Here is a 16,832-nt window from a genome sequence, read left to right on the forward strand (position 1 = left end):
GGTGATGCAAAATCACAAGACGGGCGGACGGCAATAAGGCAACCCATTTTACGGCCTTGGATTCTATTAGCCTTAACCCATTTTGAGAGGGAACCCCTTTTGGTGTTTTAAACGTCATGTTATAATTTATAGCTATTGAAAAATAGCAGATCTACAAGCTCATAGAATATGAACTTGTAGGTCTGCTATTTTTGAAAAAACTTTAAAATGTGCCTCAAATCTTTCAGAAAATTGTCATGATTTAGAAAACTTTTTTTATTTTTCGACGTCAGGCCTAATGGGTTAATACCGTTCGTTCACCTGCTCTTGGCCAAGTGACTGTCAGTTATTTCCTCTATTATCCCATTCTGACCTGAGATCAGATTCATACAAGGTTTCCACTGGACACACACTGGTCTGATTAAGCATCCATCTGAATGGCTGCATCATGTCGAACAGAACACCATGCAGGCTAATAATGGGATAATGGGGCTTTGAAAGCACGAACCAAAAACCAAACTGAAGTAACCTCATAAAACCTTTCACACACACACGTACGGCAGCTTTTTTATCCACGCAGGTCAGAGTAAACCTGGGTTGGTTGGAACTGGGCGATTTGTTTTATTCTGAGAACTACGGTATCCCATCACCTAATAATAGCAACAGTGGTTTTCATGTCCCAGAAAACAGCCGTGATGTCTGTCTGTTGCCCTTTGCTACCATCAGAAAAATAACAATTTGCTTAAACCATTGGTTCCCAAATTTTTTATACTGAAGTACCACCTCAGAAAATATTTGTCTCTCCAAGTACCACCATAATAACTGATGTTAAAATACAGGAGTGTAATACCTGTCCTTTTCTGTTCTATTCCTAAGCCAATAATGCTGCTGCTCTGACAAAACTCTGTCTATAATCACTAATATTTCTAATGTGATTAATCCTTTCTCAAATCTTCTATTAACGGCTACTGTAGGTGTGCTGTCATGCTCATTTCAGCACGGCTGGATAGCCTATTTCAACCAATTGCGTGGTCAGAAGAACTACCTGTAGTTAGGGATGTCCCGATACGCTTTTTTTTGCTTCCGATCCCGATACCTCCATTTCTGTGTTAGCCGGTACCGATACCGTACACAGATACCAGTGTCGTGATCTCATGTTGTGTTTATACTGTAGCTATCTCGTGTTGTGTTTATAGCAGACTACTCACTCAAATGTGCACTTGCAGTTTGGGCAACTCCAAAGGCAAACTCCACATGTCCCAACATTTCATTTACCTGCCATAGTGTCAACCGATCTGATACTTTTCCCGATACTGATACAGTATCGGGACATCTGTATTCTGTACGTGTAGTAATATAAATATTTCATTCCACTTTTGTCTTTTTTTTTTTTTTTTTTGGGGGCAAATCCTCTGAGTACCACCAGAGGAGGGCTCAAGTACCACCAGTGGTACTGGTACCAGTGGTTGGGAACCTCTGGCTTAACCCATTCTGACCTGAGATCAGATTCATACGAGGTTTCCACTGGACACACACTGGTCTGATTAACCCATTCTGACCTGAGATCAGATTCTAAAAATGTCAGTCGTTCTTCGATTTTTCAAAAATAGCAGACCTACAAGCTCGTAGCGCGCCACTCGGTGGCGCGCTATGAGCTTGTAGGTCTGCTATTTTTCAATAGCTAAAGCATAATGCTAACCCCAAAATGGGTTCCCGTTCAGAATGGCTTAAACCAATTAAACTCTACTTCATTGACTGCATGGGGACCATTTATTTACCCCCTCTATAGGCTACTGTACACAATCTCTTCACCTATTGTTTTTTTATGGGGTACCGTACCTGCCGTGGGAAGAAAATAAAACATCTCAATTTGGCTTGATTGGTGGCACTTTTAAGGGATATAGACTGTATGGTAAGCACAGCAGGCGGTATACGCAGTGAATTACACGCTCTGCTCTTTACCTCTTATGAGCTCCATTAGTTCTCTGCACTTTTATTGCCATTTAGAGATTCTTAAATGTCCCCGTAGGGCATTTATTTTAACCAGCTTCTATACCATCGGGGAAAGAAAAGTTTATTCTCCAATGGCATGCGTGCATAATTCTGTCACCTTTGCAGTGAGTGAAGCTATATATATACCTCCCATTAAAAACAGGACGCACTGAGGTAAGTACTGGATGTTGTTGGCAGCCATGTTCTCTGTCAGCAATGCTGATTTACAGTATTCCAAGCAAAGAAATGTTGACACAGCAGGCGTCCTTGTGCACGCACGCACGCACGCATGCACGCACGCACGCACGCACGCACGTCACACACCAGCAAAAAAAAAGGGTCATCAAACATCAGCAAAAGTAGAATGGACAGAATTCAGAGAGAACTGTCAGGGAGGGAGTATATTATGACAAGAAGGTCAAGTGTGACTGTGTTGACTTACTGGCTCATTACATCCTGTAGGTGTTCTGTACTCTGAATCTGATAGTCAGCAGTTAGCCCGGTGCCTTCAGTGGTGGAAGAGGAAGTATGATGTTTTACTTTAATAAAAGTAGCCATACCACAATGTACGAAATACTCAGTTACAAGTAGGCTAAAGGCACTGTATTTATGCTTGAGTAAAAGGATTAAGGATTGGCGTGAAAATATACTTGGATTTTGAATAGTTTAAGTATAAAACGGAGAGTACTGTATGTTTTGGAACAACTAGTTGGCCTAACCTTTTATTTTTTATTCTTTTATAACTTAAGTGGAGTAAGGAGTAACAGTATATTAGCCTCTGAAATGTAGTGTATAGAAGTTTAAAGTTACTTTACACCGCTCATGGGTGCTTTGGTGTACTGTAGATCCAGAATTGATGACACAGCATTGATGAGCCAATAATACCCAGCTGGCTCTCTCTCACCGCCAGAATCAACTCATCCATACATTAACCACTTGAAATCTACAATGCGTCGCGGCGCATTGTGAGCTTGTAGATCTGCTATTTTCAATAGATTTTGTACACATTTTGAACTTGTGAAATGGCACATTCCGTACAATGAGTACTTTTACTTTTAGTACTTTAAGTACATTTTGATGCCGATACTTTTGTACTTTTACTCAAGTACATTTTCAATTCCGTACTTTTACTTAGTAGTTCTAAATTGCAGTATTGGTACTTTTACTTAAGTAAAACAGTTTTTTCCACCACTGGCTATTTCAATTCAGACTACACACCCATGCTGACACTAAGTAGTCATTTCAGGAGTGAGAGAAGACTAAGACAAAAACCGGAAAACATAATTACTGTGAGAGCAAGAGGTTAAATGGAACCTAGGGGCTTGTAGTAGCAGAGAATAAAAGCACATTTTTAATAATGTATTTTACTTATTTGATTTTGCCTTCACAGATATGACTAAAATAAGAGACAATTCAGTCATATACGGAAGGATATTTTTCATCATCGACGAGGTGTCATTCCAACTGTGCTGCTGTGTACAGTTTAGGCATTTAGCAGATGCTCTTAACCCATTCTGACCTGAGATCAGATTCATACGAGGTTTCCACTGGACACACACTGGTCTGATTAACCCATTCTGACCTGAGATCAGATTATAAAAATGTCAGTCGTTCTTCGATTAAAAAAAAATAGCAGACCTACAAGCTCGTAGCGCGCCACTCGGTGGCGCGCTACGAGCTTGTAGATCTGTTATTTTTCAATAGCTAAAGCATAACATGATGCTAATACCAAAATGGGTTCCCGTTCAGAATGGGTGTTTTACAGTAAGCAAGAACAAAACATGGTAATGCAGAAAATACATAGAAATATTCATCAAGAATCATGTAAGCTCTAAGAACCGTGAACAGTGGAATATGTATATAATGAAACTATGCGTATATATAGACTATACAAAAATGCTAAAATCTAAATTGAGCCTTTGCTCAAGATATCAGGAGTGAGTCTGCAGTTCTGATTGCAATGGGAGGTGCAGAAGACTCGGGAGAAGAGTTTGGGACGTGTGGAGCGCTGTCCTGGCATTTTAGTGAGTGTACTTCCAGCTTCCCTGCGTTGGCTGATCTTGGCGCACGGGAGGTTATAGGGTCCGATCAGACTTGTGAGATATGGGGGTGCCATATAGGGTATACCTTTGGTTGCTTTGAAGGTCAGCATCAGAGTTTTCTACTGGGAGCCAATGGAGGGAGTGGAGAAGGGGGGAGACATGAGAATTGATCATTTTGGCTGGTTGAAGACCAAGCGAGCTGCATGCAGCATTAATTCTACAAAGCCTCCTTTTCATGACCATCCGGATTGGACAACTGAGTCACCCACTCACCCAGATAGATACCACAGAGGTTTATGTGTAGTTCATCACATGCATACACTCAGTCCTATATGGAATGTAGACCATTGGAGACTAAGCTGCCTGTATATAGCCGGAAGCTGATATGGTTGGATTAGTTAGATTAAAAGAAGAAAAAGAAAAGAGACAAAAAAAAGCTGACAAATGTAATGTCCCATGCATCCAGGGTTCAAACTGGTGTGGAAGTCCAACTTTCTGCTCTTCCCATACATGGAATCCCTGCTGTGTATGGAGCATTGGGAAGCAGGTGATCTTCAACCACCAAACCTGAGACATAGGGTAGGTTGAAGCTCATTTAAATATACAGGGATGGAGGATTGGAACAAAATCCCAAGGGAAATTCCATTTGCCCAGTCTTTGAACATTAAAAAAAGATATGTTGAAAAAGTGGCTGATGGGCAAGTTAGTATAGTGCTGTATTTATATCTATTTATTGTCTTTTGTTTATTGATCTATGATGGCCGGTTGTAAATGTCATTTATAGTATTGTAATGTTAGTACACATGTTCTTCTTATCATATGCTGTAACTATTTATTTATTTGGATCACAATGGAATTAAGTCCTCTGACTTTTTGTGCAATCCTGATAATTCTGTACTGCTCTTTTATGAAGAATATATCAAATAAATCAAATCAAATCAAGGTGTGGTGTTCTATCCTTATAGCCTGGAAACCAGACCAATCTGCCATAAAGTGCAAACAAAGTGGGAAAAGGGGGCATTTACACAGTGCGTGATGCTTTGCCAGGCTAGAGCCTGACTTACTGTTGGGCTAGGGTGGGCTGCGGCCCCGAAAAATATTGGGAAAAAAATAATAATATATATATATATATATATATATATATATATAATTATTATTTGTATTGTAAAGTATTGAAATCCAATTCAAGTGAAATGTGTGCCTGCCTCTCTTTTTAGGGGCCTGGCCGGGCCTGGGTACCCCAAAATGAAAACAAAATAGCCCAAAATAGCCAAGGGCCCTCAAATTTGCTCCAGCCCAGGGGCCCTCGGCGAGGTAAATCCGGCTCTGACCCCACATCAGCTATATGCTTATAGCACACATCCCTCAATACCAGCTCAGTGGCCTTGTGGTTAGAGTGTCCGCCCTGAAACTGGGAGGTCGGGGTTCGATCCCCGGGGCCGGGGTCATACCAAAGACTCTAAAAATGGGACCCAATCATAGAGTTATTATTAACTCTATGGACCCAATGCCTCCCTGCTTGACACTCAGCATCAAGGGTTGCATTGGGGGTAAATCCCTGCGACATACTAGCGTCATGTCCAGGGGGTGCACTTGTACATCAAGCTGCCTCACGCTACAGAAACAGGAGATAGGCTCCTGCCCCCTATGGGCCTCATGGCTCTGCAAGGCTACTTTTTTTTTTTTTTTTACACATCCCTCAATGGAATAATTATAAGGAGAACCAACACTGCAACCACGTACAGCATATCAGATCAGATGCACTATATAGCCTATAGGCCTACCTACATTACCATTATGGGTTCAAGATGCTTTATTCATTCAAATATAATTTATAGATTACCGTTTTAAATTGACGAAAAGCAAATTTTCTCAAGCAAACAAACAAATAAACAAATAAGGCATTGAGGCTTGAGCACTCATATAATATAATAGTATGGCCATGCACTATATAGTGCCCCGGCTGTATGTCAAATCGATGTGACACGCCAGTTTCAGACAGTAGGCCATATGCGTCATATTAGCTCTAGACTAATCTCTCACAGAGGTTCAGAAAATGACCTTTGGCAAATCCAAAACGAAATGACAGTGAGTGACACATCGCCGATCTCTGACTGGACCTCCTGTCCTGTCCTGTCCTGTCCTGTCCTGCAGCGCATTTAATTTCCTCCTCGCTGTCTGCCTGCTGCTCAACGCATTACGCACGTGGTGGTGGAGGGTCTCTCTCTCTAATGATTAGAGTGTAATCTGACAGATGGACGGCCTCACTTGTTTTGTTTACAGACTGTCTTTCATGCACCGTGTGTGTGTGTCTCTGTACTGTAGTGTGAGGCGTTCTGTTCTGTCTGTCACACAACAGAAGCAGAGCCTACGGGAGGAAATAAAGAACTCTTCGACTCTTATAACCGACGGACTATTAACTTTTCTCCAAATACTTCAAAAGCAAGCATATATATGCGGAGGAGGGGGGCGAGTGACTTCGTTTAAAACAAACAATTCTTCACGCGACAAAGGCGATGCTTTATGAGGATAAAGAAGTCCACGGAAAGGCCCACTTCGACCGGGATTTTGAGGTTCTTTTAGCCTACTTTGTTTTTGCTGGACAGGAGACCATGTAGCCCTGATGGTTTGTTTCCATTTCCCCCCCTCTCAGGCAGGGACTCTCTCACTCATTTGAGTGCGTTTTGGACAGAGCTCTCACAATTCACCCAAGATGATGCCCACCATCAGTCCTTTCTGCCGAATATTGCCAGTTGTCGCAGTGGCAGTTATCGCTGCCATTACCAGAGGTGAGGCTTAAAGACCAAGCTTTTGCCCCCCCTTCCCCCCCCCCCCAAAGGTATAGCTCTGCATCCAGTGGCAGCAGTAGTTAGTTATTATAAATTAGAAATGTGTGTTTTGTACATGACATTATAGCCTATATGTCATGATCAATGCTTCTTGGCAATATATTTTATAGTCTGAAAGCTATAGTTTATTTCCCTTTTAATTTTTATGTGTGGGTTCAGGTTGTGCTATTTGACTCTTGTTTGGTGTAGCCTACTGCGTGATTTAAGTTTATCAGTATTAAGGACGAAACATTGGCAGTTAGTAGTTTACAATATTAATTTCTACCAAAAACAAAAAAACAAAACTGCCCCTGTGTTCGAGAATGTGCAAGTGAGTGTATATTTTTGTGTCTTTGAATGGCTCATGTATCCCTCTGTGCTGCATGGGGCCTGGGTGTGCAGCTGGGTTCTCTGTGCTGCATGGGGCCTGGGTGTGCAGCTGGGTTCTCTGTGCTGCATGGGGCCTGGGTGTGCAGCTGGGTTCTCTGTGCTGCATGGGGCCTGGGTGTGCAGCTGGGTTCTCTGTGCTGCATGGGGCCTGGGTGTGCAGCTGGGTTCTCTGTGCTGCATGGGGCCTGGGTGTGCAGCTGGGTTCTTAATATAACTGCTAGTAGGCCTATCCTCTGTGCTTGACCGGTACTACTGTATGAATAATATGCATGTCAGCAGCATTATCTTTTGAAATTGCTTAGTTATGGAGCCTATAGTTTGTCAGAGAACGGAAATACGGTGCAACAAAATACTGTAGTACTGTCTGAAGATCCCTGGCTCATAAGGTGAATGTCACTCAAACAGATGATCTTTGGTAGAATCAACAGTTTTAATAATATTTGGACACTTGCTTTGGCAATGAAAACGTATGTTTTCTCACGCTAATAAAGCTCAGTTGAATCTAAATTGAATTGACATCCCTATTTTTGAGGGGCACCATAGCCCCTCCTATATACAGGTTTAATGTTTGTTTTTAGCTCAATGTAAAAACGCCATGAACAATGATGGGAAAATTTGTCCATCATTACGTCATATGTCCATCATTACCTTAATATATTAGCGCCCCTCACTTCACACGGGGTGATTTTTAAAGCAGTAATGCCAAGCACAATATAGCATAAAAATGTAGAAATGTAGACAAATTACTATATTAAAATCCACATATATTGCGCGTTCTTGACCAGTCCTCTTTCAGTGGCGTACGTTCAGCTGAAGACCAGTCCTCTTTCAGTGGCGTACGTTCAGCTGAAGCTAAGGTGTGGCAAAGTCACCTGACAGCATTGTCATCGATGGCCAGGGAACGCACATTTCTGACATGTAACGGATTATAGGTAGAAAAGGTCGCACGTGACAAACTGCATCATTTAAACACCTCCAACTAGAATTCTCCATGACATGTATTCAAACATTTAGTGGCAGCCAAACCATCTATAGTAAACAAGACGGTTGAGCGGTAAAAACAACAAAAACTGTGTCTAAACTACATTACTCACTTCAACACTGCAATTATAAATGTACAACCTTTTAAAGTTCAACACAATATGTGCATAGTTACATTGGTTTTTAGACAACTTGAGCTTACAAATGCAGTCTCACCCCTTTACAATGATACGTTCCGTAGGCTACACATGTAACGCATTCATTCTCTGAAATGCACCGTTCAGCACCATGGACAGCAACGGTGTCAAAGAGCAGAAGAGAGATGATTGAAATTAATTCATTTCATTAATTGTATTTATATAGCACCTTTCCCAACATATATATATATATACAAAGTGCTTTACAGCAGTGGTTCCCAAAGTGGGGTCCGGGGACTCCCAGGGGTCCTTGAGAGAGAGCGTTCCAGGGGGTCCCCAGATAAATTATATTTAGGAACCAAATGGACCCTCATGGGTCTGTAACTCAGAGAGTGTACAAATGGAACCAAATGGACCACGCTACACTCTCGAGTTAAATTAACTTTGTATAATTTAACAATATAAATTGAATGCCATTAAATGGAGGACCGTAGCCTGGTTCAGGTCAAACCTGGGGGTCCTTGAAATTAAAACGGGTTGAGAATCACTGCTATGGCTGCAAAAATGTTCTCTTATGGGGGTCCCTGGCATATCTTTTCAAATGGGGGTCCGCGGGCTAATGAGTATCAATTTTGGGGGTCCATTTTGTTTTGGGGAACCTCTGCTTTACAGACAGGTTAAAAAAAAAACAACAATCATGAACGACATCAACACATCAAGAGTATCAGAAACGGCAAAACAAAATAGCAAAACATCAAAGACAAGGGAAAAATAAAAACGCTATTAGGAGAAACACTTTGACATACAAATGTATGTTTAAAAGCTGTTTAAAAGAGGGCACTGATTCCGCTATAGCCTAAGAGCCAATAAGGGCAGGGCGTTCTAAAGCAATGGTGCGGCCCGGGTCACTCAAGGCGAGTTGAGGGTGGAACTAGGAGGGCTATAAGGCCCTATAGATGTGTTTTCTTTTGTATTCACTAAATGCAGTAGAGATGAATGGTCCTCCGTCCTTAGTTTACACTTGTACACTCCAACCGTATACACTACTACTGTTAAGCTGCTAAGCCTCTCTTTGTAATATGTAACACAGAGAAGGATTGCGATGGACGTCAGTGGTCTACTGTCGAGTCACAATTAAGAGCAATCGTCTCCAGCTTAGTAACTTGGTCATGGCTTGAAATGCAGGGTTTCTCTCTCCGTGGAGAGGAAAGTAAAGCTTTTCACGTCCCATATAAAAACAATCTGACCTGAGATCAGATTCTAACGCACGGAGGAATGGTGGTTCTTTAACGCATTTTGACCTGAGATCAGATTCTAAAAATGTCTTCTAAATCCTGACAGTTTAAAAAAAATAGCAGACCTACAAGCTTGTAGATCTGCTATTTTTCAATAGCTAAATTACAACATAATGCTATAACACCAAAAGGGGTTCCCGCCCAAAATGGGTTAAATGGCTATACTTTGTACGGACAACGCATATAGCCATTTAATACATGCTTTTATATAGACGCAACACATGAATTAAATTAACAATTCATTGTCATTCTGAAGTGGGTTTTTTTTTTTTTTCTGGAATAATGAAAATACTGTACAGGCTAGCGCAAGTACTGTAAAAGCAAGTTGGGAATTGGTAAATAGTTTGTTTAATGGCTGCATGTATGTAATCACTAAACCAAATGACTTTACTTTATTTGTTTATTTGGACAGGACAAGGCATATTAATGGACGACACATGGACGTGAATACATACCGGATATAGCGCAGTTGCTAATTTCCATCCGCAGTCCTCACAGGAAAAACGGAAAAACAGACAAACAGTCAAACAGTGGAATACATTTACATGACATTACATAGGGATTAGGGAACACATGCAGCATAAAAAAAGAAATACACCTAAAATAATCGTGAATGGTTGCAGCTTTGGTTTTCAAGCAACCATTTTTTTTCAGATTTGTATTTAAAAGAGGGAAATGTAGCACAGTCCCTTATACGCAGAGGATAAGGCCATTCCATGCTACACGACCCTGTACTGAGAGGACATTTTTAAGGCCGAATGTTGTTTGCCGGTGCGACACTTCGCAGTCTCCTCGAGTGGTGGCTCTGGTACTGATTCCCCTATCGGGCTTTAGTTTAACCCATTCTGAACGGGAACCCATTTTGGTGTTTAAAAATAGCAGATCTACAAGCTCATATCGCGCCACCAAGTGGCGCGATACGAGCTTGTAGGTCTGCTATTGAAAAATCGAAGAACGACTGACATGACAGTCCTAAAACACAGGGAGAGAGGTGGGGCCCGAGAAAGGCCCTTATTAGTTGTCCACCCTTAACTTCTGTCTATGATTCCCACCCCTCCTATAGGTGCTGACGGCCAGCCCGGTCTGTCCGATGGTCTCGGGACCTCCTCGCCCTCCCCCTCCCCGGTCTACCCCGCGGTGGGGTTCCAGGTCCTCAACATGGACCATGTGTATCTGTGGCACGGGGGCGGCCCCCCGGGGGAGGGGGAGGAGCCGGGGGGGAACGTGAGCTCCAACAACAGGGTCCACAAGCAGACGTTCTTCATCTCCGGGCCCGGGGGGAGCGGCGGGGGGCCGCCGCCGCCGCCGGCCGCCGTCAACGCCTCCTACGGCCCCCTGAGCGTGGACGCCCCGGTCTCGCCGGACCTCCTCCTGAGCCACCACAGGATCCTGCCCGTCATCCTGGCCCGCCAGGTCCGCTCGTCCGCCCCCGTCGTCCGGATCCTCTTCCACATGCCGGCGGAGTCGGACGTCGTCGCCAAGGGTCGGGGAGAAGGAACGTCGTCGCACGGCAAGGTCGACTCGGCGAAGGACGGAGCGCACTGTGTGACGGCGTACGCGTTCTGGGACACGCGGGAGGTCCGCGGGGCGTGCCTGGTGTCCCCGGGGGGGTTCTGCGTGGCCCGGCTGAAGCCGGAGTCGGTTTGGTTCGGCTCGGGTGGTAGCCACCCACCCCACGGCAGGTCACACGGCAAGGACGCGGGAGGAGGAGGGCCTTCCGAAGGAGGAAGAGGGCCGCCGCCGGCGCCAGCAGGTAACCCCGTCGAGGTTTATTTCCAGAGCCGGAGGGTCGACCAGACGGGTCAGTGTGTGCCCCAGGACAGCCTGCAGCGCGCGGGCCGAGGAGCGAACAACCCCGTGGACTCGGGGACGCCCCTGCGGAGGATCGGGAGCGTCGAGCTGCTCCGGAGTCCACCGGGGAACAACCCCACCTTCCTCCGGCTGAGGCTGGGCGGCGCCGTGGTGGTCCAGACGTCTTCCAAGCCCCTGAAGGCCACGGACGTGGCGACCTTCTACGTGTTCCTGTCCAGCGCGTCCAGCTTGGAGAGCTTCACGCTCAGGTAATATTATAAACCTCAAAAAAGGACTCACAGCACTATGGGGGCCAGGTTTCATTAGACGATCCGCTGATTCCCTGGTCAATGATCATCAATCCCATGTTTTTCATGGCCTGTGACAGTCGATCAATGCTGAACAGGGATGTGTTGCTGTCTCCAAAATTACTTTTCTTTGTATGTGTGACGAATGTTGATATTGTCTACCTATGTGTTTCTTCCTCTAGGCAGGATACCGGTGCCTCAACATAGCAAATAGTGCACTTTATAGGAGAGCTCAAAAACCACCTGTAACCAGATCTTTGTCAGAAATAAGCTAAACACAGAATCAGAATCTTCAAATTCAATGTTCATGCAGTCATCATTAAAGATACACTTTTGGATACATATTTCTAACTATTATCTAAAATAATGAGAACACTTTTATGATATTCTTTTTTAATAGAGCAAGCCCCTCATTATACAGTTGTTGTTTAAAGCGTCACATTTAATATTCTTTTCTCCAAGAGATATAGATTTTGATCTGAGAAAGTGTGGAAATCGGAAAGCCATAATTTGTCGGACCTTCAAAATTATCTCCCCCCCCCCCGCCCCCCCACAACAAACGAGCAGCAGAAGCAAGCAAGCAAACAAACATATTTCTATAAACCATTTTCGAAACCGTTAGGTCAATCTAATCAAGCGTTGCTCCGGATGCTCTCCTACGAGAATGCAAACCATTTTTGCAACGGCCACGATCTGACCCGGTTGCTGCATCAATTGGACACGTGGTTAAAAAGCACAATGTGCAGTTGGCACATTCTTTGCCTGCAGAAAAGCACTCTTGTTGATATAGGCTTTGATGGTTATCGACGTCAGGTTCCCTGGGTCAATACTACAGCATGTGTCTGCCCTGTGGCTATCGGTGGAAATCTATATAGAGGGCAAACTGATATTTCAGTGAACCAATTTAACTTGGCGCGGCTCAAACGTATAGGGCATAGTGACCCACTTTTGGTCACACGTCTGTTTTTTATGGGTCCCGAGTAAATACCCGGGTTTATAAACATTATATTATAGGAACTCGCATGAACCTTTGAGCACTTTGGGGGCTGAAAAAAAAGGTACGGCGAAATCATTGGGATGTATGCATTCAGTGTCTTCATGAAGGATGAGATTCCATGCATTTAAATGGTTACTTAAGGCCACTTGAATAGCTATATGTGGGGCGTAATTCCCAAGGCCACGCTGTTAGCCCATTTTGGGGACGGGAACCTCTTTTGATGTTTCAATCAGTATGTTGCACTTTAGCTATTGGAAAATAGCAGATCTACAAGCTCATAGCGCGGCACCGAGTGCCGCGCTACGAGCTTGTAGGTCTGCTATTTTAGAAAAATCGTGAAAATGCGGCACAAATCTTTGAATGTATATTCTTTCAGAACGTTTTTAACTCAAATCTTTGCCTCTGAGGGGTTCCTGGAACAACATATTTTCAGATGGGGGGTCGGCGGCCAATTGCATATAATTCTTGGGCTCCTTGACATGAAATAGTTTGAGAACGACTGATAAAGAAACATTTAGATTTAGAAGACTTTTGTAGAATCGGCCCTCAGTCCAAAATGTGTTAAACGCTTGAGTGGTGAAGTGACTTGTGCGTAGCCTCCCGGTTTCCAGTAGCTATTCAGATTACATACAGTAAACTGTAATCTGTGCATGCTACTGTACGCTACGGTATATCCTGTCTTACTGTATACAGTGTACTTCGACTTCTCTGTTGCTGGCAAAGGTATGAAGTGCGCCGTTCCACAGACAGGGAAGTAATTGGCAAATTATTCGCCCCAGTATTTATTCATATCCTTAACATCCCATTACCTTAGGAACAAGGTCCTCTGGATATTCGACTTGATAAATAATGCATGCATTTAATGGTGCAAGGCTGCAAATAACTACAGTATAACAGATGCCTGACTGGGTGAAAATGAACTTATTACAAAGCCATGCCAAAACACAAGAAGTACAGTAGCCATACCTGCTGCTCTCGATGCAGAATAGAGGTCATAAACTGAGTACCCTTTCTCTTATTGTACTTTAGAACTTTACAGGCAGGCGGTGGCTCAGGGGTTAGAGTGGCCGGATGGTAACCGCAAGGTTCGAACCCTGTGGGCTCTCCCAGAGTTGGTGTCGGAAGTGTCCTTGAGCAAGACACTGAACCCCTAATTGCTCCTGATGTGCTGGTCGGTGCCTTGCATGGTTTCCGCCACCATCGGTGTATGAATGTGTGTGTGAATGGGTGATTGTGATGCACAATCTATGTAAAGCGCCTTGGATTAAGGCGCTATATTATAAATGCACCATTTTTACCATTTTACATGGTAAGGCTATCACGTGGGGGTGATTTCCAGTCGTCACTAAACGCTACATTAATTTCCTTCATTATTCACCGATGTAGTGATGTCACAGCGAACATCTTCCTACCATTTGAGTGAAAACGGCCACTTCCAGCCATCAATGACAGTTTAACCCATTTTGACCTGAGATCAGATTCAGACAGTTTTCTTTCTATGTCAGTCACTTCGATTTTTCAAAAATAGCAGACCTACAAGCTCGTAGCGCGCCACTCGGTGGCGCACTATGAGCTTGTAGATCTGCTATTTTTCAATAGCTAAAGCATAGCCCAAAATGGGTTAGACAAACAAACAACCTGGATACATATATTATATTGACTGAACGTTATGGTTGTTTGATTCACTGACAAACATGGCAAAAGCATTGCATTGAAATGACCATACACCAACCACCCATGGTCACACAAGTTTAATGAATGAGTTAGCCATTGTGCTCTAAAAATGACCGCTTTTGCAATGCACTGTACGCGCACGCACGCATGCACGCACGCACGCACGCACGCACACATGCACACGCGCGCGCGCGCGCACACACTGATGAGATAGGCTCTTGATAACAACAAACGAATTGTGCAGTGGGATACTTTAGAAAAACCCTCTTGGAGCACTCTATCGCTGCGCGTCCTTTAATTGGTGAAGTTTAAGAACGGACAAAGGTATTAAGGATTTAACATGGTATTTAATCAAATTGCACGAAGTTAAAAGCATTACAGATTGAATAATGGAATGAAATGAACTACATGAGATCTCACGGGCGGCAGAATTCTATCCCTTGCAGATGAATGTGTACAGTTCATGAAGGTCTGAGCACCGGTCAAAGGCTTTCCCTATGCCATGGTCAGTTTAGTCAGAGAGTTTAGCCTGTAGGACAAAGCATAAGGACGAACCATACAACATATAGAAAATATGGAACTGCGTGATGCAGATAGCCTCTTGACCTCTCCTCTGGTACTTCATTTCTCCTTGCTCATATAACATTTTAGTGTCCATTTTTTGATTTCTTATCAACCTTTGATGCTGTTTTGGGAAAACGCAGTCACGGAAATATGGGCATATACAGTCTATTCGTCATCCTTTGGTCATATAGATTAAAGGTTAAACATGGATGAATCGATATCCTGATATGTTCAAAATGTATAATACATTCGTATATTTAATCACATTATGCCTTTTAAATAAATGGCTCTTTACACACACGCACAAGCACACGCATACACACACACACACACACACACACACAAACAGTGATACTGACAGGCTAAAAGCTACCGTATGTGGTTTTTAGGGGATTGATATAAATACAGTAGACTTATAGGTATAGACGGACTAACGGACTAGTCAATGGCGTGCACAGATAGACACTATGGGGTGCTAGAGCACCCCCTGCCCTTTTGGCAATTTTTCTCTTAAAAAAATATATATATATATTATTATTTTTCCAAATATTGATAAAAAACGCTTCTACTATATTATTTAGGCCCCCACAATCTAAAGCTATGTTTCTATGTCAGTGGTTTTTCGATTAAAGAAAAATAGCAGACCTACAAGCTCGTAGCTGTAGATCTGCTATTTTTCAATAGCTAAAGCACCAAAATGGGTTCCCGCCCCAAAATGCGCTGCACAAGGTGCCCTTTTTTCACTTGAGCACCTGCCCCTCTAAATGTCTGTGCACGCCGCTGGGACTAGTGACCCCCGCTGCTGGGGCCACCCATAAACCTGTCAATTACTTTTACTCCTACTGCTTCTGGCCCACTGCCAAAGCCGGGATGAGATTTGGCAAACGCCCAGAGTCCGGCGGTTAAGTCCCAAGTATATAGCCTGGAGCATGGCTCCAAGCAGCCGGGCTATATAAGCGATTGATTCTTCCTGTGGAGAAATCCTTTGCTCCACTTCACTCTTTGGGGCCCCAAGATTGAGACCAATCTCAGATAATCTGTGGGCCTGATTGAAAATGACTCCACGGGGTTTAACCCTCTGGGACATCGTCGATCTCGGGGCGACTGACGTTTACTCACTCTGTGTGTGTGTGTGTGTGTGTGTGTGTGTGTGTGTGTGTGTGTGTGTGTGTGTGTGGTGAATTACTTTTTTTTTTCTCATTCAATTTTTATTTGTTTTCTGATCAGGCAAAAACACAGTATAATCATTTCAAAGTATACAAAATTGAACTAAAAACACACACACACACACACACACACACACACACACACACACACACACACACAAAACCCCCTCCCTCCCCCCCATCCTATTCACAGAATAATCAACCCACAACACTTCCATTACATCAGCGGGTCAGTGAGTCTTTCAGGTCTGATTATTAGGGCTGTCCACATTGAAATGGAGCCCTCTTGGGCCTGATTAACTGTGGTTGAATGACTTGAATGGAGGGCATGCACGTGGCATCATGCTCTCTGAGGGGCAGCGCTGGCCCAACGGGTTTGCGGAGCGGGTCTTGATATCGGAAGGTCGCTATAGTTCGTATCCCCGCACCGGCACGTTAACCCATTCTGACCTGAGATCAGATTCATACGAGGTTTCCACTGGACACACACTGGTCCGATGAACCCATTCTGACCTGAATCAGATTCTAAAAAATGTCAGTCGTTCTTCGATTTTTCAAAAAATAGCAGACCTACAAGCTCGTATCGCGCCACTCGGTGGCGCGATATGAGCTTGTAGATCTGCTATTTTTCAATAGCTAAAGCATAACATGATGCCAACACCAAAATGGGTGCCCGGTCAGAATGGGT

General features: G+C 43.7%; 1 protein-coding gene across 1 annotated transcript in view; it reads left to right on the plus strand.

The window, feature by feature from the left end:
* Positions 1–6,726: 6,726 nt before the first annotated feature.
* The window catches only part of LOC310878839 (transmembrane protein 132C-like), a gene marked incomplete at both ends in the record, with an annotated part of 55,240 nt that continues 45,134 nt past the window's right edge, over positions 6,727–16,832 (plus strand). The window contains 2 exons of the mRNA XM_083793254.1: positions 6,727–6,802; positions 10,708–11,704. Coding sequence (XP_083649380.1) covers positions 6,727–6,802; positions 10,708–11,704 — 1,073 coding nt within the window. The remainder of the gene's footprint in view (positions 6,803–10,707; positions 11,705–16,832) is intronic.

Source organism: Protomyctophum parallelum (assembly GCF_964188405.1).
Source record: "Protomyctophum parallelum genome assembly, chromosome: 21".
Classification (NCBI taxonomy): Eukaryota; Metazoa; Chordata; class Actinopteri; order Myctophiformes; family Myctophidae; genus Protomyctophum; species Protomyctophum parallelum.